This window comes from Bidens hawaiensis, unplaced genomic scaffold (assembly GCF_021521415.1).
Source record: "Bidens hawaiensis isolate Kalapana, Puna unplaced genomic scaffold, B.hawaiensis_p1.1 tig00003126_1, whole genome shotgun sequence".
Classification (NCBI taxonomy): domain Eukaryota; kingdom Viridiplantae; phylum Streptophyta; class Magnoliopsida; order Asterales; family Asteraceae; genus Bidens; species Bidens hawaiensis.
In genome coordinates this window covers 2,597,611-2,624,505 of record NW_027491168.1, presented here as the reverse complement: position 1 = coordinate 2,624,505, position 26,895 = coordinate 2,597,611, and the positions used below count along the sequence as shown (strand labels likewise).

The 26,895-nt window shown below is 40.2% G+C and overlaps 1 protein-coding gene and 1 pseudogene across 2 annotated transcripts; both read left to right on the top strand.

Moving 5' to 3' along the window:
• The first annotated feature begins 18,824 nt into the window (after positions 1 to 18,824).
• LOC143622389 (protein SPIRAL1-like 1) lies at positions 18,825 to 20,177 on the top strand (annotated as a pseudogene). The gene is made up of 2 exons (XR_013151691.1): positions 18,825 to 19,122; positions 20,002 to 20,177. The product of XR_013151691.1 is annotated as a protein SPIRAL1-like 1 (transcript).
• Positions 20,178 to 22,197: 2,020 nt separating this feature from the next.
• LOC143622402 (cytochrome P450 78A5-like) lies at positions 22,198 to 24,033 on the top strand. The gene is made up of 2 exons (XM_077093567.1): positions 22,198 to 23,167; positions 23,263 to 24,033. The coding sequence occupies exons 1-2, from the start codon at positions 22,217 to 22,219 to the stop codon at positions 23,869 to 23,871; spliced, it is 1,560 nt and encodes a 519-aa protein (XP_076949682.1). The 5' UTR covers positions 22,198 to 22,216; the 3' UTR covers positions 23,872 to 24,033.
• The last annotated feature ends 2,862 nt before the right edge of the window (positions 24,034 to 26,895 follow it).

The window sequence follows — 26,895 nt, the reverse complement described above, 5'->3', positions numbered from 1 at the left end:
TTAATGTTCTTGCTGACTTGGCATTTTTTAATGGAATAATAATAATAATAATAATAATAATAATAATAATAATAATAATAATAATAATAATAATAATAATAGGGTCAACCATCACTAAATCCATTACACCACCACCCAATCCTACCAGCCTCCATAACCTCCACCACCCACCGACCTCCTCCTCGTCACCGTCACATCATCATCAAGCACCACCACCACCACATCCACCTTTCTTCTCCATTTCCATATCTTTAAAAACGCATCCCCAACTATAAGGACCCGAACCCGAGCACCTAACCAAACGTTGGATTTACTCATTAACGCAGCTTAAATATCAAAGTTAACAGAAGCTTTCATTGAATAAGCATTCAAACCTAACATTTACATAGAAACATCTTCTTGGATGCCAACGCCTTCGTGCATACTAAAAGTCAGTTACGCTGAGTGAGTTCAAGTTTAACATGCAACATGTCATACTTACACATTCATAGACATTCATATCCGAAGATACACATACCATTATTCACCTGTTCCTTATTCATACATATATGCTTATTTAATCTTCATAACTAACATGCTTAACGCATTCACATTCTTCACATTCATACAAGCTTATTTAATCTTCATATCAAACATGCTTAGCGCATTTACAATCTTCACATTCATAAACTAACAAAGAGTATGTTCATAGTCCGCAGTCTTGTCATACCCCAACTTACGCCGTAATATGCCGGGACGAGGCTAAGATTGCTCATAGCTTAAAGACACTAATAAAAATAGTGACAATAACTAATTATTTCATTTCAAACCAAAATACACAAAACGTTCAATAAAAGAAAGCAAAAACATATGCAATTACATCAACCAAGAGAAAATAAATAATTGTCTTTTTATTCTTAAGATAACCTAAGGTCCAAAACTAAATTTTCTTCAAACTTCCAATCATTCCAAATAACAATCTACAATATGCATAAAAATATCTATTCGCTAACAACACATGGAGTGAACAACCACAATTTTGATTTAATATGATAACGTAACGACCCAATTTTTAGAAAAAATAAATTATAATTTTATTATTAGAAAGGGTTAATTATTCATTTATTAAGATAATTAACGAGTGGGCTTTAAATGATATGGACTTAATAATGCCTAGGATGGGCCTTACAAATATGGGCTTGAGGTCCATGAACCTTAGGTATAAAAAGCCTTAAACCCTAGATTTTTAATCCAAACACCCCAACAAAACACACACAACCTCCCTCCACAATAGATTAATAGTTCTCTAGTTTGGATTTAGGGTGTGTTTGGGATTCCTTATTTTTATCAACCTATAACTTTTTGAAAAGTTAATAAGGTGTATAAGGTGTTTGGCAAACCATAAGGCTTTATGGATTTTAACTTATGAAGAATGCAAAATAAAGAGTTTTTGAAAAGTTAGGAATATATAACTTATTAACTTAATGGGTTTGATTTACCTATTACACCCCTATAACCCTCAAAACCCATTACCGTCGCTATCACTGGTAACAGCTGGAAATGTCGCTGACCACCACACATAGCAACGACAGCGGTTACATGTGGAAGCGACCAAAAAGATGGAAACATCATGGGTGTTTGTTGTGTGGTTGGGAAACAGAGAAAGCATCTAGATCTCCGACACCACTGCATCACTTGACGACACCTACTACAAGCAGAAGCCAATAACCGTCGCTGATGGGCGACAATTCTGTATCTGGTACAGCCGCATCACGGCCGTCAGAAACCGCAAAAGATGGCAACTCAATTGAATTTATATGAGGAATTGGAACTCATATCTGTACATACAATACTAATTATTTGACTTTCTTATATATAGTGATCAAATTTGTAAAAATTGCATATTGAAGCAAATGGTTCTGTAAATATATGAATATTAAGAGATTACTATGGTAGTAGTAGTAGTTATCATTGGTAAAAAGTCTATCAATGGTTAAAAAATAATTAAATAAAACAATAAATTTGGATTTAAAGATTGGTTGTTCCCTTGACGTAGCGAAATGAATGTGATGTAGAAAATCAATATTGACCAACTCCCGTGTCCTGCCGTAACACAAGGGTTTCTTTTACTAGTTTAGATTACATATGCTCGCCTTATAATGCAGGGGCACCATACCTATTTGAAAAGGACATGCGTATAAAGCCCCACTTATTATATGCTTATTGTTTTACAAAGATTTTATTCTTGTTAAACCTTTTCAACCAAATATTATTCTTGCTTTGATTTTTTTTTCTTCTGAAAACTACTATAAAACTCATTTTTATTTTATACTAAAAAATATTCTTTTAGACTTGGAGGATGGAGATGGAACTAATCCTAGTTTTAGTTGCATTGGCTCGTAGAAATGTTTTGGTTGTATCTATGTGGTGCCCGATGTGCGGTGATGCAGAGGAAACATCTATTTGTTAGGTATAACGTGTACGCGGCTGACTCGAAAGGAGTTGGATAGGGCTACAGAAATCAATACAATACAACGGCTCGGGCCTTAAGAACTTAACGGTATTTCTAATTGATTTCTAAAACGAATATAACATGCAGCGGAAACAAACGAGAAGTAAACTTAACAGAAATTAATAACCAAAACTAAACCAAAATCAAAACTTGAAACAAGCTACCGAGCATCCCGGGGAAACCATGTCTTTCACCGTACACCTCGTATATGCGTTGGATATCATACATTGTTGGTTTACGTAATGAATAATCGTCTAGTCATTCGAAAATGAGTTTTAAAACTTTCCTCACCATATGCGGGATCGGGGCTAAAATAGTGACGTATCAAAGTTTCATTAGCAGTCTTTCGATCACGAAGACGTGGTTGCCGGAATAATGGGGCTTGAGGGCGTCTTTGATCAATCAAAAAATTTATCGTCGTTTGAACCGCTTGACAAATGAGTTCGTCTTCTTCGGAAGACGAAGACGACGCCATTTATAAAAATGGAGAGAAATATAGTTTTGGTAGAGGGAAAGTATGGTTTTTTAAGAGAATAAAAGAGAATGGGGTGAGTTTTAATTAAAATGGAGTGTGTGGATTGGTATTTATATATAGGTTAAACAAAAAAAAACTTTTTTTTAAAAAACCACCAACGGCTATATTTCCCACGCGGACTGCCCCGCGCCGGCCAACCGCGCCCCCATCCGCGCCAAGGTGGTAGCGGTGTTCGCGAGCCAGGTGGCCACGCCGGGCCTCCGCGCCCCACTACCCTTAGAGCATTCTCATCCCACCCTCTATCCCTAAACCAGAAATTACACTAAAACTCACTACATTTTCTCTCTCTATTTCAATTAAATAATACTTTTTATACCTTTTATCATTACCTTTTCTCTTTCTTTCACTCACAACCACTCTCAAAATATATTAAAAAATTATAGGGGATGATCAGTAACTTTTCAAATATACAGAAAAATCACTACTTTCTCTAAAATATAAAAACTCTTCACTCACAACACCCTGAATCACTCTCTAAATTATAAAAACACCACTCACATAAAATGAGGGGTGGGATGAGAATGCTCTAAGAGCATTCTCATCCCACTCCCTATCTTCAAACCAAAAATTACACTAAAACTCACTTTATTTTCTCTCTCTATTTCAATTAAATAATACTTTTTATACCTTTTATCATTATCTTTTCTTTTTCCTTCACTCATAATCACTTTCAAAATATACTAAAAAATTATAGGGGATGAACAGTAACTTTTCAAATATACAGAAAAATCACTACTTTTTCTAAAATATAAAAACCCTTCACTCACAACACCTTAAATCACTCTCTAAATTGTAAAAACACCCCTCACATAATATGAGGGGTTAGATGAGAATGCTCTTAGCCTTATATTATATTCAACAAAAATATAATTGTTTATTTATTTTTTCTGAAATTGGGGTTCCACAGTCATGAATAGTGTGCGGTGAACTTGACTTTACTCTTTCAATAATATTTGCAATTACAAACCCTTACTATTATTATTAAAATTTTGGTGTTTGAGAACGGATTCTCCATTTCCCCTCATCTTCATTCTCCAGATCTGATCTCAACTCCACTGTAGGGGTATGGTACTAAAACCCGGTTCTACGACCCTAAATCTATTATGTTTGGCTTATTTTATTACATGGACTAATACAATGTTATTGGGCTGAGGGGGTTTTGTGGAGGTAACTATAACTGGGCTAGGCCCATTAGGGTATCATGATGGTGGCAATGAGGCTCTCTATATAAGGAGGTCTCCACCTCCTTATTAGGGGGTCATGCTCAATAAGAGCCACTACCACTTTTTGTGTCTGTAAACAAGAGATCTTAGGATTTCTTAGCAGTCACCTCCACACCCCCGAAAAACCATTGCAGGTCTCAAGCAGTCGAAGAAGAAGATCAAGACGTGGTTCGTTCATCTCAAAATCCGTGGAAACATAGTCATGGATCAGGTCAGATTTCATTTCGTGTTTCGACATTGGCGCCATCCGTGGGACGGCAACGAACTACCCTTCGATCTTCATCTCGGCTGTCGGATCTCTCCCAGGAAAAAACCAGATCTGGAAGTTTACAGAAAAAGGCTTCAAGGCTTGTTCTATTAAAGCTCAAAAAGATCCATAGATCTAAAAAGAGGCTTCCAGATCTGGGCAAGAAGAAACGGCCTGATTCAAATGATCAGGTCTCCGGATCTGTGATGGTTTTAAATCTGCTCCGAGCTTCAGATCTATCTAGGTCTGATTTACAGATCTAGGTCTAGATTACAGACCTGGATTTTAGGTCTAAAGTTGCAGATCTGACTCTAAAATTGCAGATCCAGAAATTACCAGATTTCCGCCGCCATGTACGCTCCCCCGCGGATTCTCACTCCACAGTCGTGCATGTGCCGTCGCGGAAACCACCATCTGGGTTTTGCGCAAGAGACCTCCGCCATGCACGCGCACTCACGAGTCACCACTCCATCGCCGTGCATGCGCGCATTAGGCCACGCGCCAAACTTCAAAGGTTGGGAATCCTCATAATATCCCATATGGCTACGCGCCAAACTCAAAGGCTGGGAATCCTCATAATATCCCATATGGCTACGCGCCAAACTTCAAGGTTGGGAATCCTCATAATATCCCATATGGCTACGCGCCAAACTTCAAGGTTGGGAATCCTCATAATATCCCATATGGCTACGCGCCAAACTTCAAGGTTGGGAATCCTCATAATATCCCATATGGCTACGCGCCAAACTCAAAGGTTGGGAATCCTCATAATATCCCATTTGGCTACGCGCCAAAACTTCAAGGTTGGGAATCCTCATAATATCCCATATGGCTACGCGCCAAACTTCAAGGTTGTGAATCCTCATAATATCCCATATGGCTACGCGCCAAACTTCAAGGTTGGGAATCCTCATAATATCCCATATGGCTACGCGCCAAACTTCAAGGTTGGGAATCCTCATAATATCCCATAAGGCTACGCGCCAAACTTCAAGGTTGGGAATCCTCATAATATCCCATATGGCTACGCGCCAAACTTCAAGGTCGGGAATCCTCATAATATCCCATATGGACACACGCCAAACTCAAGGGTTGGGAATCCTCATACCACATGCTCATGCACCGCATATGCTCACGCATCACATATGCTTACGCATATTACACATGCTTACGCATCACATGCTCACACATATCACTGTCTACGCGCACGCGCATGCAACATCTGCGCGTGGCGCAACACAAAACCAAAGTCTACGCGCACGCGCATGCAACATCTGCACGTGGCGCAAGACATAAAGTAGCTCGTAAGCCGCCTCACGCGCAAGCTCCACTATTATTACAGCTCATAAGACGCCTCGCGCGCAAGCTGTTATTATTCTTTTAGCTCGTAAGACGCCTCGCGCGCAAGCTCTATTATTATAGCTCATAAGACGCCTCTCGCGCAAGCTGTTATTATTCTTATAGCTCGTAAGACGCCTCGCGCGCAAGCTTTTATTATTCATACAGCTCATAAGACGCCTCGCGCGCAAGCTGTTATTATTCTTTTAGCTCGTAAGACGCCTCGCGCGCAAGCTCTATTATTATAGCTCATAAGACACCTCGCGCGCAAGCTGTTATTATTCTTATAGCTCGTAAGACGCCTCGCGCGCAAGCTTTTATTATTCATACAGCTCATAAGACGCCTCGCGCGCAAGCTGTTATTATTCTTTTAGCTCGTAAGACGCCTCGCGCGCAAGCTCTATTATTATAGCTCGTAAGACGCCTCGCGCGCAAGCTTTTATTATTCATACAGCTCATAAGACGCCTCGCGCGCAAGCTTTTATTATTCTTTTAGCTCGTAAGACGCCTCGCGCGCAAGCTCTATTATTATAGCTCGTAAGCCGCCTCGCGCGCAAGCTTCATTATTCTTACAGCTCATAAGACGCCTCGCGCGCAAGCTGTTATTATTCTTATAGCTCGTAAGACGCCTCGCGCGCAAGCCTTTATTATTCATACAGCTCATAAGACGCCTCGCGCGCAAGCTGTTATTATTCTTTTAGCTCGTAAGACGCCTCGCGCGCAAGCTCTATTATTATAGCTCATAAGACGCCTCGCGCGCAAGCTGTTATTATTCTTATAGCTCGTAAGACGCCTCGCGCGCAAGCTTTTATTATTCATACTGCTCATAAGACGCCTCGTGTGACATCTGCCCCGATCCGACCCGACCCAGGTACCCGTTTCCCTTATCCGATCTCTTTCTTTTATGATTTAATATTTATTTATACTTATATTTTACTTTTAATAATAATAATATATTTTCCTTCCCGCCTCTTTCTCTCTCTTTCTTTCCGCCGTCCCCTCCCTCTTCCTCCTCCTCTCTTTCCGCCTTGTTTCCCTCTTTTTCTTCTAACTCTTTGCTTGTCCTTTGGTTCTTCCCGCCTAAGGTTGTCTGCGCAGCTCCACGCGCCAGACCCCTTACAAGGAATCCTGCGTGAAGACCACCTGTTTCAGCGATACGCGAGATGAATTCTTCTCGCAGCGCGCTAAGAATTTTAATTCTTCTCGCAGCGCGTGAAGAACGGTAGTTCTTCCCGCGACGCGCTAAGGATTTGTAGTTCTTCTCGCAGCACGCTAAGTGTCGTAGTTCATCCCTCGACGCGCGAAGAATTATAGTTCTTCCCGCGGCGCGCTAGGAATTTTAGTTCCTCCCGTGGCGCGCTAAGAAATGTGATTCTTCCCGCGGCGCGCTTAGAAATGAAGTTCTTTCTGCGACGCGTTAAGGTTAGTTCTGTCTGCCTTCGCGCTCGCGCTCTCTTGACCTTCTGTGTCTGCCTTCGCGCCTTAGCCTTCTCGCGCTGAACCCTTTGAGTTTTCTTCTGTTTAATCTAGCCATTTGCTTTTGTGTTGTCTTATCTTTTGAGCTGTTGACCTAATCTGCTTTATGTCTGAAAAGTTACTTTCGGCGCAGCATGCGCACCAACCCCATTGGTTGACAGATAAAGTGACTGACATTATCTTTTGAGATCTGCTTTTGCCATGCTTGACCAGAACCTTTATCTGAACCGCCCATGCCTTTTTTTTTACTGTTCCCTGTCAGCTTTATCTTGCCCCCTGCAGCTGCCATATCTTTTGATATCTTTTGCTTTTGGAATCTTTTACTTTTTGAGATCTTTTCCCCTTTTTCTAGGGATTGTGTTCCCTAGGGTTTCTCTATAAATAATAGTATTATTTTCCTAACTCTACACACACAAAACACTTAATCTCTCCTGTCCTCCTCCTTGCTCTCTCTGCCGCCTCCCTCTCTGCCTCCGTCTTCCTCCCTGTTCTGCCCTGTTTTCCGGTAATATATTATATATAATAACTTACTTATTAATTATGCTAACTTATAATCAAGACTTAAAACCAATCATTAAAACAATAATCTTTAATTATAGGTTAACTTGTGCTTGTTTAAAGTTGGTTCTTGCTTTATCTTACACCGCATCGTTTATCAAGTGAGTAATCTCGTACCTAATCCCTTTTTGCTTTTAACGTTTTGGGATGTTCATGTGTTCATACAAACTTAGAGTCTTAAACTTGTTTATGAACTTTAGTCGCGCAGTATCCCATGTGTTGAGGACGTAGACTTGGCTGTTTATTTGTATGTGTGGATCATTAACCGTCTTGTCGGTCTATTCCGCAGTTTTCATGGTACCATTAGATGAACACGGGAGAACTATCGTTTATGATTTTCTCTTTTGTTTACACATGCACAGTTTGTTTTGTTTGTGAGCACAATTGTGAGCACTGGCAGTCTTATGAATCTTAGAGTTGGTCCCGATCAGATTACACCCTTGTTGAAAACCAGACATACACATGTTGCGCGCAGATTTATGGTTATCTATGTATTGTATTAAACTTGATTTCTCACCAACACGCAAGTGTTTGACGTTTTATTTTAACACATGTTCAGGTTTGCAGTAGCTGTTTTGGAGCTTGTGGACACGTAGGAAGTTTTCTTTATTTTTGACCTAGATTAAAATGTATCAAGACAAGTTATTGCTGTTCGAATATTATGATTTATAATATATTGATTTATGATGATTTATGTTATCTTATTTTTGCTTTGCGCGTGCGCGAATGAATGTATTTATTAAATATTGACACCCAATAGTGTCACGAGTAATGAAACAATATGTGGCGCCCCGATGTATAATCCGCCTTTGGTCGGGGTGTTACAGATTGGTATCAGAGCCAGGTTGACTTTAGGATAGGTGGTTAGACGTAACGGCCTAGAATACCTAAGAGTCCCCTCTCGCGCATGAGAGAAATCTCATGTTTGCGCGCTTATTGTTAATTACTCGTTATTTATGAATATGCTCGCGCTTGCGCAGTATATGATTTTATGTTTTATTTCGCGATATTTCGATTTTTGTTGAATTTCGATTTTTATTGATTTTACTTACATATTCGTTTGTTGGGATTGAAATTCCGAAAAGTCATGGTGATACATGAATAGTTGATTTTCAATTTCCATTTACGATTATGTTCTGAGGTTGGAGACTTGAAAAGTCATGGTGATACATGAATTGTCAACCTCCAATACTCATTTTCTTGTATATTTTATATTTTAGATTGAAAAGTCATGGTGATACATGAATCGTCAATCTCCAATACTCGTTTGCCCGTATATTTTAAATTGGGAATTCGGAAAGTCATGGTGATGCATGAATTGTCGATTCTCGATTCGAATTTGTTACCTTTATTAAGTCTGCATTAAAGTCATTTCTTTTACTTTAACTTTTGATAGTATCTAACTCTGCGAAACCGAGCTTTATAAAGTTATACTTTGCGATAAAACCAAGATATTAACTAAAATTAAAATTTTTATAGAATGCCTCCGCTATCTCGCCGATTTCAGAGAAGAGAAGCCTCACGCATGCGTAGACAGCAACGTTCCCAGGAAATGGCCGCCGTGATAGCCCAAGCCTTGAGCCAAAACAATACCTCCAGTTATAACATTAAGTCCTTTAACGCGGGTAACCCTCCAAAATTCACAGGTCTTGAAGGAGCCACCGTGATGCTCCAATGGCTCGAAAAGATTGAAAACACTTTCCTCCATACCCAATGCCCCTCAGACAGACGAACCCTGTATGCTTCCAGTGTCCTGGAATCCAGAGCGCTTACATGGTGGAATGGAGTAGCTCATGCGCGTGGCGCAGAGGCTGCTTCTAGCATGACATGGGAGGAATTCAAGGAAATTCTGACGCGAGAATTCTGCCCTCCCAACGAAATTAAGCTCCTAGAGGAGGAATTCTGGAACTTGAAGCAATACAGCGGTGAAGCGCGCGAGTACGCGACGCGCTTCCACGAGCTAAGCTTACTGGTCCCTCACCTTGTTACCCCTTCCCGCCGAGCCATAGAGAAATTCCTTGGGGGTCTCCCCATGGAAATTCAAGATTCTGTATGGGCCAGAAACCCAGTAACCCTCTCTGACGCCATCGAGTTGGCCGCTGTGCTCAGCGACAACCATGTCAGAGCAGGAACCCTGTTCCTGCGGGGAACAGAAAAGACCAAATTCACCAAGACTGTCACTGAACCAACAGAAACCAAACCTGAACCCTCAAACCGTAACAACCTCAAGCGCAGGCGCAAGGCCTATGCGCTTACCAACCCGCCCATTGTCCAGCAACCCGCATACCAACCTTCAGTTTACACGCCTAACCCACTATCAGCCTACCCAACTCCCCCTGTAGTTCACAACTATGCCCTAACCAATCCAGCACTCCCTGCCCCGCCAACTAAGAAACCTTACACAGGAAACCATCCCTTTTGCCCAACCTGTAGATTTCACCACCCAACCCAAACCCCGTGTCGACTTTGTAACCGATGTGGCCGTACTGGTCACACTGCTGAGAACTGTAGAGTCCTTCCCGCCAATCCAATTGCGCCAACACCACCAGTCTACCCGCAGAACCCACAACCAACCTACCAAAACCCACGACCCAGATCGTGCTTTAACTGCGGTGATCCCAGTCATTTCCGGAACGCGTGCCCGAGACTACAAGTGCAAATCACACAAGCGAATCCGGTGAACCAGATTTCGAACCAAGTGACGCGTGGACGAGCTTTTAACATAACCGCGCACCAAGCGCAAGCGAATAATGACGTAGTTAATGGTACATTTTTGCTTAACGGATTTTATGCTTCTGTACTTTTTGATACTGGCGCCGATCGAAGTTTTATCTCTTGCGCCTTCGAGCAGAAGCTTGCGCGACCGCGCAACGATTTAAAAGAAGATTTTTCAGTTGAATTGGCTAACGGTGAAACTGTTTTAATTAACTCGGTGATTAAAGATTGTACGCTTAACCTTAACGAAAACGATTTTCTAATCGACCTCATCCCTATGCCTCTTGGAAGCTTTGATGTTATCATTGGTATGGACTGGCTTACGCATAATCGCGCCGAAGTTATTTGCGCCAAGAAGATGATTCGCATACCTCGAGAAAATGGTGATCTTCACATTTACGGCGAAAAACCCTCCAGTGGTCTTAAACTTATGTTTTGCGCCGAAGCCCGAAGGCTCATGCGGAAGAAGTGTGTTGCATTCTTAGCCCATGTGGTTAAACCTGCTGAAGAGAAGAAGCTTCGCGATATCCCTGTTGTGCGTGATTTTCCTGAAGTTTTTCCTGATGATCTTCCTGGTATCCCTCCCCCTCGTGAAGTCGAGTTCCGTATTGATCTTGTCCCTGGTGCTTCCCCCGTAGCTAAATCTCCTTACCGTCTTGCACCCGCTGAGATGCAAGAATTGGCAAGCCAACTTCAAGAGTTGACTGCTAAAGGATTCATTCGCCCTAGCTCTTCGCCCTGGGGTGCTCCGGTGTTGTTCGTTAAAAAGAAAGATGGATCGTTTCGCATGTGTATTGATTACCGCGAGTTGAACAAACTCACCATTAAGAACCGGTATCCCTTACCGCGTATTGACGACCTCTTTGATCAACTCCAAGGTGCCTCTTGTTTCTCGAAGATTGATCTCCGCTCTGGCTATCACCAGTTGCGCATCCGCGATGAAGATGTTCCGAAGACTGCTTTTCGAACTCGTTATGGCCATTTTGAATTCTTGGTCATGTCCTTCGGTTTAACCAACGCACCCGCCGTTTTCATGGATCTAATGAATCGGGTGTGTAGGCCTTTCTTGGATAAATTCGTGATTGTGTTTATCGATGATGTTCTGGTGTATTCTAAGACCAAGGCCGAGCATGAGCAACATCTTCGGTTGGTGTTGCAAAAGCTTCGAACCGAGCAACTCTATGCTAAGCTTTCCAAGTGTGAATTCTGGTCTGATGAAGTACAGTTTCTTGGTCATGTTGTCAACAAGATGGGTATTCATGTTGACCCATCCAAAATTGAAGCAATCAAGAACTGGATTACGCCATCCTCTCCTTCTGAGATCCGTTCCTTTCTGGGCTTAGCTGGTTATTACCGGCGCTTCATTTCGAACTTCTCGAAGATCGCTTTGCCTTTAACAGCTCTAACGCACAAAGGTAAACCGTATATTTGGGGCTCGAAGCAAGAAGAAGCCTTTCTAACGCTCAAGCGTCTGTTGTGTGAAGCTCCTGTTCTTGCGTTACCTGAGGGTAATGATGATTTTGTCGTGTATTGCGATGCATCCAACCAAGGTCTCGGTTGTGTTCTTATGCAACGAGGCAAGGTTATCGCTTACGCATCAAGGCAACTCAAGGTTCATGAAAAGAATTATACAACTCACGACCTCGAACTTGGTGCAGTTGTTTTTGCCTTGAAGATCTGGAGACACTACCTTTATGGTACTAAGTGTATCCTCTACACTGACCATAAAAGCCTTCAGCATATCTTTGATCAAAAGGAACTCAACATGAGGCAACGCCGATGGAACGAACTCATCAGCGATTACGATTGTGAGATCCGGTATCATCCTGGTAAGGCTAATGTGGTAGCCGACGGGCTCAGCCGAAAACCCTGCCAGCTTAACTGTATCTTGCCGCGCACCCAGCTTCACTTCGCGCCGATCCAAAGCAACCTTGAATCGCGTATTCGTGACGCGCAGCGCGCATCCATCAGTAATGGTAACCTTCGCGCCGAGTTAGCGTGTGGCGCGGAAGCGCATTTTGTGCCTAATCTGAGTGGAATTCTCTGCTATCTCAATCGCATCTGGATTCCCTTTGATGAGAATCTTCGCGCTGATATCCTGAGTGAAGCGCACAAATCTCGGTATTCTATTCATCCTGGCACTGATAAGATGTACAAGGATTTGCGCATTACTTATTGGTGGCCCGGTATGAAAAAGGATATTGCTGTGTTCGTAGCTAAATGTCTGACTTGTTCTAAAGTGAAAGCTGAACACCAACGCCCATCTGGTTTGCTCGAACAACCAGAAATTCCTACGTGGAAATGGGAATGTGTAGCAATGGACTTTATTACCAAGTTACCTTTGACAGCAAGTAAACATGATAGCATTTGGGTAATAGTGGATCGTTTGACTAAGTCTGCTCACTTCCTGCCCATTCGTGAAAACTACCGTGTTGAGCAACTCGCGCAGCTTTATGTCAAGGAAATTGTCTGCCGCCATGGTACTCCTTTGAGCATCATATCCGATCGCGATGGCCGTTTTATATCTCGCTTTTGGAAATCTCTCCAATCTGCGCTAGGAACTCGCTTGGACATGAGTACGGCATATCATCCTCAGACCGACGGACAGTCTGAGCGAACTATTCAAACTCTTGAGGATATGCTCCGATCTTGTGTTCTTGATTTTGGAGGTAATTGGGATTCACACCTGCCTTTGATTGAGTTCTCTTATAATAACAGCTATCATTCCAGTATCGGTATGGCCCCATTTGAAGCACTTTACGGTCGTAAGTGCCGCTCCCCGATTTGTTGGAGCGAAGTGGGAGAAGCTCAAATCACAGGACCCGAACTTGTTCAAGAGACAACCGATAAAATCGCCAAGATCCGTGATCATCTGCTGACTGCCAGAAGCCGACAGAAGAGTTACGCAGATCGTAGGCGGAAGCCTCTCGAATTTCAAGTTGGTGATCTTGTTCTCCTCAAGGTGTCGCCCTGGAAGGGTGTTGTCCGCTTTGGGAAGAAAGGTAAGCTTGCTCCTCGTTATGTTGGTCCATTTAAGATTCTCGCGCGTGTAGGAAAAGTTGCCTATAGACTTGACCTGCCGCCCGCGCTCAGTAATGTGCACCCAACGTTCCATGTATCCAATCTCAAGAAGTGTTTAGCTGACGAGAACCTTCACATTCCACTTGATGAAGTTCAAGTTGATGAATCTATGCATTTCGTTGAGAAGCCTGTTGAGATTATGGATCGCGAGGTAAAGCAAACCAAGCGCAGTCGTATCCCTATCGTGAAAGTTCGCTGGGAGTCCAAGCGCGGAGCCGAGTTTACATGGGAAAGGGAAGATCAAATGAAGATCAAGTACCCGCACCTGTTCTCTGCGCAACCTACTTCGAGATAAATTTCGGGACGAAATTTCTTAAAGTAGGGGAGACTGTGACATCTGCCCCGATCCGACCCGACCCAGGTACCCGTTTCCCTTATCCGATCTCTTTCTTTTATGATTTAATATTTATTTATACTTATATTTTACTTTTAATAATAATAATATATTTTCCTTCCCGCCTCTTTCTCTCTCTTTCTTTCCGCCGTCCCCTCCCTCTTCCTCCTCCTCTCTTTCCGCCTTGTTTCCCTCTTTTTCTTCTAACTCTTTGCTTGTCCTTTGGTTCTTCCCGCCTAAGGTTGTCTGCGCAGCTCCACGCGCCAGACCCCTTACAAGGAATCCTGCGTGAAGACCACCTGTTTCAGCGATACGCGAGATGAATTCTTCTCGCAGCGCGCTAAGAATTTTAATTCTTCTCGCAGCGCGTGAAGAACGGTAGTTCTTCCCGCGACGCGCTAAGGATTTGTAGTTCTTCTCGCAGCACGCTAAGTGTCGTAGTTCATCCCTCGACGCGCGAAGAATTATAGTTCTTCCCGCGGCGCGCTAGGAATTTTAGTTCCTCCCGCGGCGCGCTAAGAAATGTGATTCTTCCCGCGGCGCGCTTAGAAATGAAGTTCTTTCCGCGACGCGTTAAGGTTAGTTCTGTCTGCCTTCGCGCTCGCGCTCTCTTGACCTTCTGTGTCTGCCTTCGCGCCTTAGCCTTCTCGCGCTGAACCCTTTGAGTTTTCTTCTGTTTAATCTAGCCATTTGCTTTTGTGTTGTCTTATCTTTTGAGCTGTTAACCTAATCTGCTTTATGTCTGAAAAGTTACTTTCGGCGCAGCATGCGCACCAACCCCATTGGTTGACAGATAAAGTGACTGACATTATCTTTTGAGATCTGCTTTTGCCATGCTTGACCAGAACCTTTATCTGAACCGCCCATGCCTTTTTTTTTACTGTTCCCTGTCAGCTTTATCTTGCCCCCTGCAGCTGCCATATCTTTTGATATCTTTTGCTTTTGGAATCTTTTACTTTTTGAGATCTTTTCCCCTTTTTCTAGGGATTGTGTTCCCTAGGGTTTCTCTATAAATAATAGTATTATTTTCCTAACACTACACACACAAAACACTTAATCTCTCCTGTCCTCCTCCTTGCTCTCTCTGCCGCCTCCCTCTCTGCCTCCGTCTTCCTCCCTGTTCTGCCCTGTTTTCCGGTAATATATTATATATAATAACTTACTTATTAATTATGCTAACTTATAATCAAGACTTAAAACCAATCATTAAAACAATAATCTTTAATTATAGGTTAACTTGTGCTTGTTTAAAGTTGGTTCTTGCTTTATCTTACACCGCATCGTTTATCAAGTGAGTAATCTCGTACCTAATCCCTTTTTGCTTTTAACGTTTTGGGATGTTCATGTGTTCATACAAACTTAGAGTCTTAAACTTGTTTATGAACTTTAGTCGCGCAGTATCCCATGTGTTGAGGACGTAGACTTGGCTGTTTATTTGTATGTGTGGATCATTAACCGTCTTGTCGGTCTATTCCGCAGTTTTCATGGTACCATTAGATGAACACGGGAGAACTATCGTTTATGATTTTCTCTTTTGTTTACACATGCACAGTTTGTTTTGTTTGTGAGCTCAATTGTGAGCACTGGCAGTCTTATGAATCTTAGAGTTGGTCCCGATCAGATTACACCCTTGTTGAAAACCAGACATACACATGTTGCGCGCAGATTTATGGTTATCTATGTATTGTATTAAACTTGATTTCTCACCAACACGCAAGTGTTTGACGTTTTATTTTAACACATGTTCAGGTTTGCAGTAGCTGTTTTGGAGCTTGTGGACACGTAGGAAGTTTTCTTTATTTTTGACCTAGATTAAAATGTATCAAGACAAGTTATTGCTGTTCGAATATTATGATTTATAATATATTGATTTATGATGATTTATGTTATCTTATTTTTGCTTTGCGCGTGCGCGAATGAATGTATTTATTAAATATTGACACCCAATAGTGTCACGAGTAATGAAACAATATGTGGCGCCCCGATGTATAATCCGCCTTTGGTCGGGGTGTTACACCTCGCGCGCAAGCTGTTATTATTCTTTTAGCTCGTAAGACGCCTCGCGCGCAAGCTCTATTCATACAGCTCGTAAGACGCCTCGCGCACAAGCTTTTATTATTCATACAGCTCATAAGACGCCTCGCGCGCAAGCTGTTATTATTCTTTTAGCTCGTAAGACGCCTCGCGCGCAAGCTCTATTATTATAGCTCGTAAGCCGCCTCGCGCGCAAGCTTCATTATTCTTACAGCCCGTAAGTCGCCTCAAGCGCAGGCTTTATTATTCATATAGCTCGTAAGCCGCCTCGCGCGCAAGCTTCATTATTCTTACAGCCCGTAAGTCGCCTCACGCGCAGGCTTTATTATTCATACAGCTCATAAGACGCCTCGCGCGCAAGCTGTTATTATTCTTTTAGCTCGTAAGACGCCTCGCGCGCAAGCTCTATTATTATAGCTCGTAAGCCGCCTCGCGCGCAAGCTTCATTATTATTACAGCTCATAAGACGCCTCGCGCGCAAGCTGTTATTATTATAGCTCGTAAGTCGCCTCTCGCGCCAGCTTCATTATTATTATAGCTCGTAAGTCGCTTCTCGCGCCAGCTTCATTATTATTACAGCTCATAAGTCGCCATGCGCGCAGGCTTCATTATTATTATAGCTCGTAAGTCGCCTCTCGCGCCAGCTTCATTATTATTATAGCTCGTAAGTCGCTTCTCGCGCCAGCTTCATTATTATTACAGCTCATAAGTCGCCATGCGCGCAGGCTCCATTACTATCATAGCTCGTAAGCCGCAACTCGCGCCAGCTTCATTATTATCATAGCTCGTAAGTCGCTTCTCGCGCCAGCTTCATTATTATTACAGCTCATAAGTCGCCATGCGCGCAGGCTCCATTATTATTATAGCTCGTGAGTCGCCTCACGCGCAAGCGTCATTATTATTCTTTTAGCTCATAAGACGCCTCGCACGCAAGCTTTATTATTCATACAGCTCATAAGACGCCTCGCGCGTAAGCTGTCATTATTCTTATAGCTCGTAAGTCGCCTCTCGCGCCAGCTTCATTATTATAGCTCGTAAGTCGCCTCACGCGCAAGCTTCATTATTATTACAGCTCATAAGACGCCTCGCGCGCAAGCTGTTATTATTATAGCTCGTAAGTCGCCTCACGCGCAAGCTTCATTATTATTATAGCTCGTAAGTCGCCTCGCGCGCAGGCTTTTATTACAACATGTCACCATCATGAAAAAAAACCTCTCAAAACTCAAAAGACAATAAAGACAAGGCCAAAGAAAAGGGAAAAAACCGCCTCACACCTTATAAAGTCCAGCGCTCCACCTAGACGCTTGCGCGCCCAGGAGCAACGCTGGACTTGGGGGGCTTGTAGGGGTGTGGTACTAAAACCCGGTTCTACGACCCTAAATCTATTATGTTTGGCTTATTTTATTACATGGACTAATACAATGTTATTGGGCTGAGGGGGTTTTGTGGAGGTAACCCTAACTGGGCTAGGCCCATTAGGGTATCATGATGGTGGCCATGAGGCTCTCTATATAAGGAGGTCTCCACCTCCTTATTAGGGGGTCATGCTCAATAAGAGCCACCACCACTTTTTGTGTCTGTAAACAAGAGATCTTAGGATTTCTTAGCAGTCACCTCCACAACCCCGAAAAACCATTGCAGGTCTCAAGCAGTCGAAGAAGAAGATCAAGACGTGGTTCGTTCATCTCAAAATCCGTGGAAACATCGTCATGGATCAGGTCAGATTTCATTTCGTGTTTCGACATCCACATTGCAGTTGCAGGTATCTCCTCCATAACCCTAATTCTGCTTTCCGACCGATATTCGCCCCATTTTGTATCCTGTTAATCTGCCCAGTTTTTCACTTCTGATTCATGCGTAGGCCTCAGATCTGTTTGTTTTACTGTTTTTGAAGTTGATAAACGCTGATCGAGTGATAGGTTGTGTTTACCGGTAGATCGATTATCTGTTTTTTAACGAATTAATAATATCCTCCAAGAAATTATGAGCGATTTACTGAGAATTGGCATCCTAGACAATCGTGATATTCAAGTTGGACTTGAAGGTGTTTGATTTGCTTAGTAATGTAATCCGTCACTCGGTGTGGTGCTTGATACGTATTGAGCACTTGCTTCAGATTAATGTATGTTATTCAGGTGAAGGAATTTAGCTTGTATGCTTTTAGGGTTTCGTTGTTATATAATGTATTTTTAGGTATCGTCTTCGCGTTTATAATGTTGACAATTGAGATAATACATGTTCAGGTTAATGGCTGTTCCCATTATCACAAGTTAAATATATGCTTGCTAGAGTGTTATGACTTTTGTTTCTTTATGTATGCACAGCGGAAGTTGTTTGCACTTTCATCATGCTTTCTGAATATATATTCTTCGATGATATTAAAACGCAATAACTTTTTGAGTAATGTCTATTTGTATGGGAACAGCTTCAAACACACATTTAATAAGCTTGTATATCATCATACTTAAAATTTCATACTAGTTTGATAAAACACTTCAGATTTCATATTTATATAATAAAACACATAAAACTTTCACATATCATCATACTTTCAAAAATTTCATATTAGTTTGATAAACAATAAAACACTTCAGATTTCATTTTTGTTTTATAAAGCACAAAGTTTTACATTTATTTATCGCATTAAGTTCATTTAAATGACTATTATAATCTGTTCTTCTCTATATGCTGTAAACTCTCATAACCTTTATGCAAGTTTTAAGGAAATTGTGTACAATTGATATCATCATTTTGTTTTGGTAAATATGATATCATGCAATTTTGAGGCGGATATATGAATTATGAAACTATCTCATTGCAGAGATCATGGGCCGTGGTGTGAGCAGTGGTGGTGGACAAAGTTCATTAAACTACCTTTTTGGAAGTGGTGAGGAGCCAAAGCCTGCCATCGTGCCCACAGGCAATGCACCCAGCCAGGTCCAGGCTGCTGCTGCTACTGAGCCGCCTTCTAAACCTGCGGTGGCTGTAACACCGCCAGATGTTACAAAACAGATTCCAGCTGGAATCCAGAGTAGCAAGCTTAACAACTATATCTGAGCTGATGGTCAGAATACTGGCAACTTCATCACGGTATGACTTTGTTTTACTTCATTTTTTGTTCTACATATGATCCTAATTCCTAACCAACTTTTTATAAATTTACTGGCTCAAATGTTTATACAAAATGAGGTTTCAACATGTGTACATACTTTTAAGTAGAGAACCGTATAAATCTTATACAAGATGAGGTTCCAGACTTCCAATATAGTGGATAATGCTGTTGCATAACTCTTTATGTATTCAATTTAAAGCAATAAGTTTTTGCATTTCTGTACTTAAAATTGATTGTGTATAGGGTGAGGTTCATTACAGAACACTAAGGGCATGCTTGGGATTGAGTTTGAAAACGACTTATTGACTTATGGGCTTTTTCAAGAAGCATTTTGAAAAGCCAGAATTTATGGCTTTTTGATTACAACTTTTTAACCCTTTTAAAAAGTTAAAATAAAAAGGACTTTTGTTTTTACCAAACACCTTTCTAACTTATTGGCTTTTTAAAAAGGGTCCTACTAGGGACACCCCTCTATACGCCCCTAGAAAGCCCCTTTAAAAAAGCCAGTAAGTCAATAAGTTGTTTTCAAACTCAATCCCAAACATGCTTTAAGTTATCGCTGGAACAAAAACCTAAATTGTCTAATTTATAATCAATGGTTCATAATTTTTAAATTTTGTACTTACGTAAAAATGTATATGTTATGCATATAAAAAACCATCAAACTAATATGTTCGTGTGTTTTTTTAAGTTATATAGATTATATACATAAACGAACTTTGTTCATATTCATTATCCATCTTCTGTGTTGAAAAAATGAACTTACTACTTTAGTTCTGTGTTGCAATATATAGTAGTATACTTGCAATATAATACACATGTATAAGCACAATCTTTACGATCTTGATCACGTACAGGACCGTCCTTCAACCAAGGTGCATGCTGCTCCGGGGGGAGGGTCTTCACTTGGTTACCTGTTTGGTGATGGAAGTAAATGATATGGTTGGTGTAGTAGTATTATAATATATAATAATTTCTAGTGTTTGCTGTTGGTTTGGATCCCATGTGTGGTTTGTTGGTTTGGATCCTAAGTGTGGTTTGAAGAAATCGTTGTCGTTTGTGGTAACTTTTTACATTAAGAAATTGTAATGGGTTTAAACATACCGTTTTGGAAATAATATAGAAGTGGGTTCGGGTCATAATAGGTATGTTCATCTTGTTTGACCCGCTAGTCCTTTTTATCCTGAATTTCAAACCAATCATTCTATATTAAACTAAAATTCTGATTTTATTACTTATACGTTAAATAATTATAATAATAATTTTGGGCTTTACTTATTTCTGAATCTGTAATTGTAATTGCAAAACACAGAATAGCTAAAGACGTCATTTATGTTTGATAGTTTTTTCAATGGATGTCTTTTAGCAAAAGTAATGGTAGAAAACATACTTGATGTTTTAAATCTCTTACACGTTACGTTCTTTGTCACTAATGGAGTTAATTTTTTTTGTTAAATCTGATAATGTGCCTTGCATATGAAGGTAGAATTGTAATTTTACTATGTATTTAATAATTAAAACTAAAAAATAAAATGTATATAATTCTCTCTCTCTCTCTCTCCCCCTCCCGAAGGCCACTACTCACTACTATTGTTCAGATCCAACACCACAGCCACCGTCGCCGGAATCACCTAAGTCTCTCTCTCTCTCTCTCTCTCTCTCATAATCGGACCCATACCATCGCACCCCACTCACGCTCTGAACCAAAGCCACAAATCAATCACCACCAAATCTGTTCTGGCTGCTCCATCCTTTGGTCACTCTATTTTTTCATATATTAACCCTTTTAGGCTTTGGCCGACACAACGATGGACGTTCTTAGCTGGTGGTTGTCTTATTTAGAGGTAATAAGCCATTGAATTTGATTTGGGGGTTTGGGTTTTTAATAAGTGTCGTATGATGTTTTATTCAATTTGATGTGTAAATATGTTAAGGCTAATAGATTAGGTCGTTTGTTGTTGTGACACACTCAGATTAGGGCATCAAATGTGTGTGAATTGTTAAATTGGATATTTATTTAGGGTTTCGCATGGAAGCCCCCTTCTGTGTATAATCTGCTGCTGCATAAAATCGGGAGAAAAAGGATGACGCTGGCATTGGTGGAGAGCCGACGATGCTTGAGAATCTGTCGAGGACGATGTTGATTGGTGGTAGTGGGGGGTTGGTGCCCGGTGGTCGTGGTTTAAGAGGGACAGAGAGTTTGAGATTGAGAGTGTGTTTGTTTAGAGGAGGGGGGGGGGAGTTTTAGTTTATATATAAATTTATTTTTAGTTTTAATTGTTAAAAATGTTTTTAAATAAATAAATAAAAGGACCAAATTACCCTTATGTGCAAGGCACATGACCAGATTAATAAGAAAAATTAACTCCGTTATTGACAAAAGACGAAACGTGAAACGGATCTGAAACATCAAGTATGTTTTCTGCCATTACTTTTGCTAAAGGACGTCCATTGGATAAACGATCAAACGTAAATGACGTCTTTTGCTATTCTGTCATTACAAAATCTTTAGGAAGTTAATAAACTATCTTGGTCTGCTTATTCGAGTAATGGTACGATTAGTATCTTGCTAAGACGTATCGGAAAACGTTTAAGTATGAAAAATTTTGAGTACGCATATATTATGTGCTGGTGGGAAACTTTAGCTGACTTATACGAGTTTAGTTGGCGGTCCGCTACTGCCCGATGTTAATTCGTCAGTGACACGTGGCGTTTTTGATATGCATCATTTTTTTGCTTAGCGGACTGCCAAGGAAAAGACTAACATAAGTTTATTAACTTGGCAAAGATGCATAATTCTTTCAGAAGAACTCTTAGTAGAATGGTGTCTTAAGTACCATAAGAATTATTCCAAATTAATATGAATGCATATTCATGCATTAAGCACATACATGAAAAAAGAAAGTAGATAAACAATCAAAATTTCATGTGTATTTTTACTATTTATGTGAATTATAAACTTAGGAAAAATTACTCTCACTTAAGTCACACTCATCTTCTCCTCTATATAATCCTTCTACCATTTCTTCCTTCGTTACAACTTAACACACACACACTCCCTCTCACTCAAAAATGTCTTCCTCTTCTCTCTTCATTCCAAACACTTCTCCTCCTGTTCTTAGCGTCCACCTCTTCTTCTCGGTCCTTTTCGTTGTGGTTTTCGCCTTCCTATTCGCTCCTGGCGGTCTCGCATGGGCTCTCTCAAAAGCCCGGTCAAAAACCGCCATTCCAGGGCCGACGGGCCTCCCCGTTTTCGGGCTCGTGTTCGCTTTCACATCCTCGTTAACCCACCGAACCTTAGCAAAACTCTCCACAACTTTTAATGCTAAACCTCTAATGGCGTTTTCGGTCGGCTTGACCCGTTTTGTCATCTCAAGTCACCCGGACACCGCCAAGGAGATCCTCAACAGCTCAGCGTTTGCTGACCGGCCAGTTAAAGAGTCCGCGTATGAGCTGTTGTTCCACCGTGCTATGGGTTTCGCCCCATACGGTGAGTACTGGCGTAACCTTAGAAGAATATCATCAATTCATTTGTTTAGCCCGAAAAGAATATCGTCTTTCAGCAGGTTTAGAGAGAAACTTGGGTTACAAATGGTGAATCAGGTTTCATCTTCCATGAATATTAATGGGTGTGTTGAGGTTAAGAAGTTGCTTCACTTTGCTTCATTAAACAATGTCATGATGTCTGTGTTCGGTAAATCATATGATGATTTTGGTGAAAATAATGATGGGTTTGAGCTTGAGAAATTGGTTAGTGAAGGGTATGAGTTGCTTGGGATATTTAACTGGAGTGATCACTTTCCGGTTATTAGTTGGTTTGATATTCAGGGTGTGAGGAAAAGATGTAGAAATTTGGTTTCTAAAGTTAATATTTTTGTTACGGAAATAATTAACGAACATCGTGTTAGAAGGTTGCGTAACGGTGGTGCTCCCGTGGGTCACGAAGGTGATTTTGTTGATGTTTTGCTTGATTTGGAAAGTGAAAATAAGTTTACTGAATCTGACATGATTGCTGTTCTTTGGGTACGTTTAATTTCACATAATTACATTAACTATTACATCTTAATTTTGTATTTCTTAGATAATTATGATAATTATTTGATTTTAATTTTTTGTAGGAAATGATATTCAGGGGGACTGATACCGTGGCTATTTTATTGGAATGGATTTTGGCGAGGATGGTGTTACACCCGGATATTCAAGCAAGAGCACAATCCGAAATTGATCGGGTTGTAGGGTTGGGTCAGCCCATATCGGATACGGATCTTCCAAACCTGCCTTACCTCAATGCAATTGTGAAAGAAACGCTTCGTGTACACCCACCAGGCCCACTTTTATCATGGGCTCGGTTTGCGATCCATGATACCCAAGTGGGCCCACACATGATACCGGCTGGGACAACGGCTATGGTCAACATGTGGGCCATAACCCATGATGAGACAATTTGGGCTGACCCGGAGAGGTTTGACCCGGATAGGTTTATGGATGAGGAGGTTTTGATAATGGGGTCAGATCTTAGGTTGGCTCCGTTTGGTGCGGGCCGGAGGGTTTGCCCAGGAAAGGCGATGGGCTTGGCTGCGGTTCAGCTTTGGTTGGCCCAGTTGCTTCAGAATTTCAAATGGGTCCGACCCGGGCCTGGGTCGGATCAAGTTGACTTGTCGGAGTGTTTGAAAATGTCATTGGAAATGAAGAAGCCATTGGTGTGCAAGGCTTTAGCTAGGGTTTGAGATGTGGCATGATAATTTAATAACCGTAGTTAAGTTTACTATCACTATCTATTATCTTAGGAAGTTGTAGTAGGGTGGTTTTGGAATTTCAGAAAGTTGGGTAATGGATTTGAAATATGCATTTTGTAAACAACTTTTTGTTTGGTACATATTAGATCTTTATATGTGTATGTTTGCCCTTATATATATGTATGTCGTGTCATGTATGCCCCTTTCACGTTATTAAATGATTATGGTCTTGTTATGGGAAATCTCCATATAGTTAAATTCTATTATTTTGGTGGTTGTTTGTTACTTTTAACCATAAATAGTAATTATCCATGTTTTCATCCAAGGTGTTTTCATCGAGCATGCGCTCGTACGAATGTCACACTCAAAAACATTAGTTAGTGGCGTAGAATATGATAGTACATATGTGGGCTATGAATATGGTGTCATCTTCTGGCGTTTCTTTATTTTTAGTTAGCGTATCATGAAAATACTAATTAGAAATTTCGTCAATAAAACAAAAAATCGAAAGGAACAATTAGAAGTGGAGGGTAGGTGTTATTAACATCTTGTTTGTTTATCAACTCCATTAATATCTATCATCTCATTCATCTTTATTCTTTCATGCTTTGTGCTTTATAGCATTTGCATTTTGAAAGGCTATTCTCTTTTTTATTGTCAACTTCTTGGCAGTGATGTTACATCTTGGGTGCATTTGGGATTTGAATATGCAAAGATTCTTTCACCACGCCACACCACACCACACCACATCACACCCTATCTCTTTAACATTTATTCTGATTCTAGCGCTCGTCATTTTCATATCTTAAATTCTTTGATAACTCTATAAAATTACAAAACAAGTTATTAATCCTCAGCACCACGATTGATGCAATGTGACTCGTGTCGTTTATGTCGTGGTTTTGTATGGTATTGTTGACTCTTACTTTCTTCTTAGGGCATTTTATGTCGTCTTTTGCTTTCTTCTTTTCTAAAATTAGATACCAATTCAATATTTGAACGCATTACAAACAAGAGATTGAATTCTTCTTGTGGTGCGTCAAGGTGGTGATTCTTATCGGAACATATTCTATTGCCTTGATCTTCTAACGATCATAATTCTTTCTAGTGTTGAAACAACTATTCATTAAATACGTTTTTTAAACTTATATCCTTATCAAGCATAAGATGTGTTACCAAAATTGCTTGAGTCAAGTGAGAGCATCAGTGACTATCAAATCAACAGGGTCAATTATATCACAAAGTGGACAGATTTGAAGTAAATTTAAAAAGAAGGAACAAGATGCGTATGCTTTATGTTGAATATTTAGCTATTAACTAATAATATTATTATAAAGAGTAAAGTGTCAAAATCATCTATAAGGTTTGGTAAATAATACGACTTTTTCAAAAAGTTTTTTTGGTCAACTAGACAATCGAGTTTTCTTTTTTCTTGCAAGTTATATTCAAATCGTTAACTCCATTAATTTTTAAAGTTAAGTTTGGGTATTTTGGTCCTTTAATCTTTTTTACATTTTATTAATTTATTTTTTAACTCAGTAATAACATTATTAAAGATTGAGCCAGTCGCCACAAACCCTAACTCACATCATCAAATCCACCACCACTGCCCAACACCAACCATCATCGTTCTCAACGTAACCGGCTACCATTATCGTTCAAGAGCCATTTAGGAGCCCACAACAACAATCATCAACACCTCCAAATCGATTCATGAAACCAGATCAAAGTCCAGACGACCATCGTTCCAAAGCAAAAATTCCATTGTTGGACAAGTGTGGTGAACAAGAATGACGAGATTCGTAGGTTGCGGTGGAGGGTGACGATGGTCTTTGACGACAACCTAAACATTTTGCAATGTAACGGGGCAACAATGATGAAATAATTTCACGCCCTTTGTTCGACTATGGCTGTTTATGGTGGTCACAGGATGATGACGACGACGACGGCGGCGGCAACAACAACGGCAGCGACGACAAAGACGACGACGATGATATTATTTATGTAAAAATTAAAAGAGAATGTGAAAGGTAAAAAGATAAATATGCCCCAGACTTAACACATAAATTAAACAGAATTAACGATTTGGAGACAATTGACAAAAATAGAAAACCTCAATAGTCTAGTTGAAAAAAAAAATAACTTTTTGGACCAAAATTGCATTATTTATCCAACATCATAGACGATTTCGACACTTTACTCTATTATAAATCATAAAAATATATAGCATAAAATCTTAAAAGCTATATGTTAAACAAATAACCATGACCTAATCATGATTTGTAGCAAAAGTTAGTATTATATTACGGATCAAAAGTGATCTTCCTTTTTGTTAGAATAATAAAACGAAAGTTTGATGAATATGCGTTAGTATCAATCTTATGGGCAATTACTGAGTCAAATAAGAATAGACCATTGCCTATCAAATTGTTAATTACAATATTTGATTTGATATTTATTTTAATAAAGTTATTAGATTATTAATTTAATATCGTTGGGCATAAACCTACGTTTTAAGTTGGATATACACGCAAATACCTATAATATAATGATGTGAAAAGTAATAATATTTTTAATACTTAATATCCCATATAGTAGTGAATATATTACCTTTCTAAAATCATTCATTACATATTTATTCGTCACTTTAATATCAATTACATATTTTTCAATTTCAAACATATATAGTGCATATCTATTCATTTAATTAAAATTACTTATATTAAATTACTATTTTACCCTTAATGAAATTACGAATACAAAATATGCATATTTAGCAAATAATAACATAATCGGATAAAGAGATTAGAACGTGTAAAAACATTCTCATCCAACCCCTCATATTATGTGAGGAGTGTTTTTAGAATTTAAAGAGTGATTTAGGGTGTTGTGAGTGAAGAGTTTTTATATTTTAGAAAAAGTAGTGATTTTTCTGTATATTTGAAAAGTTACTGTTCACCCCATATAATTTTTTAATATATTTTAAAAGTGGTTGTGAGTGAAGGAAAGAGAAAA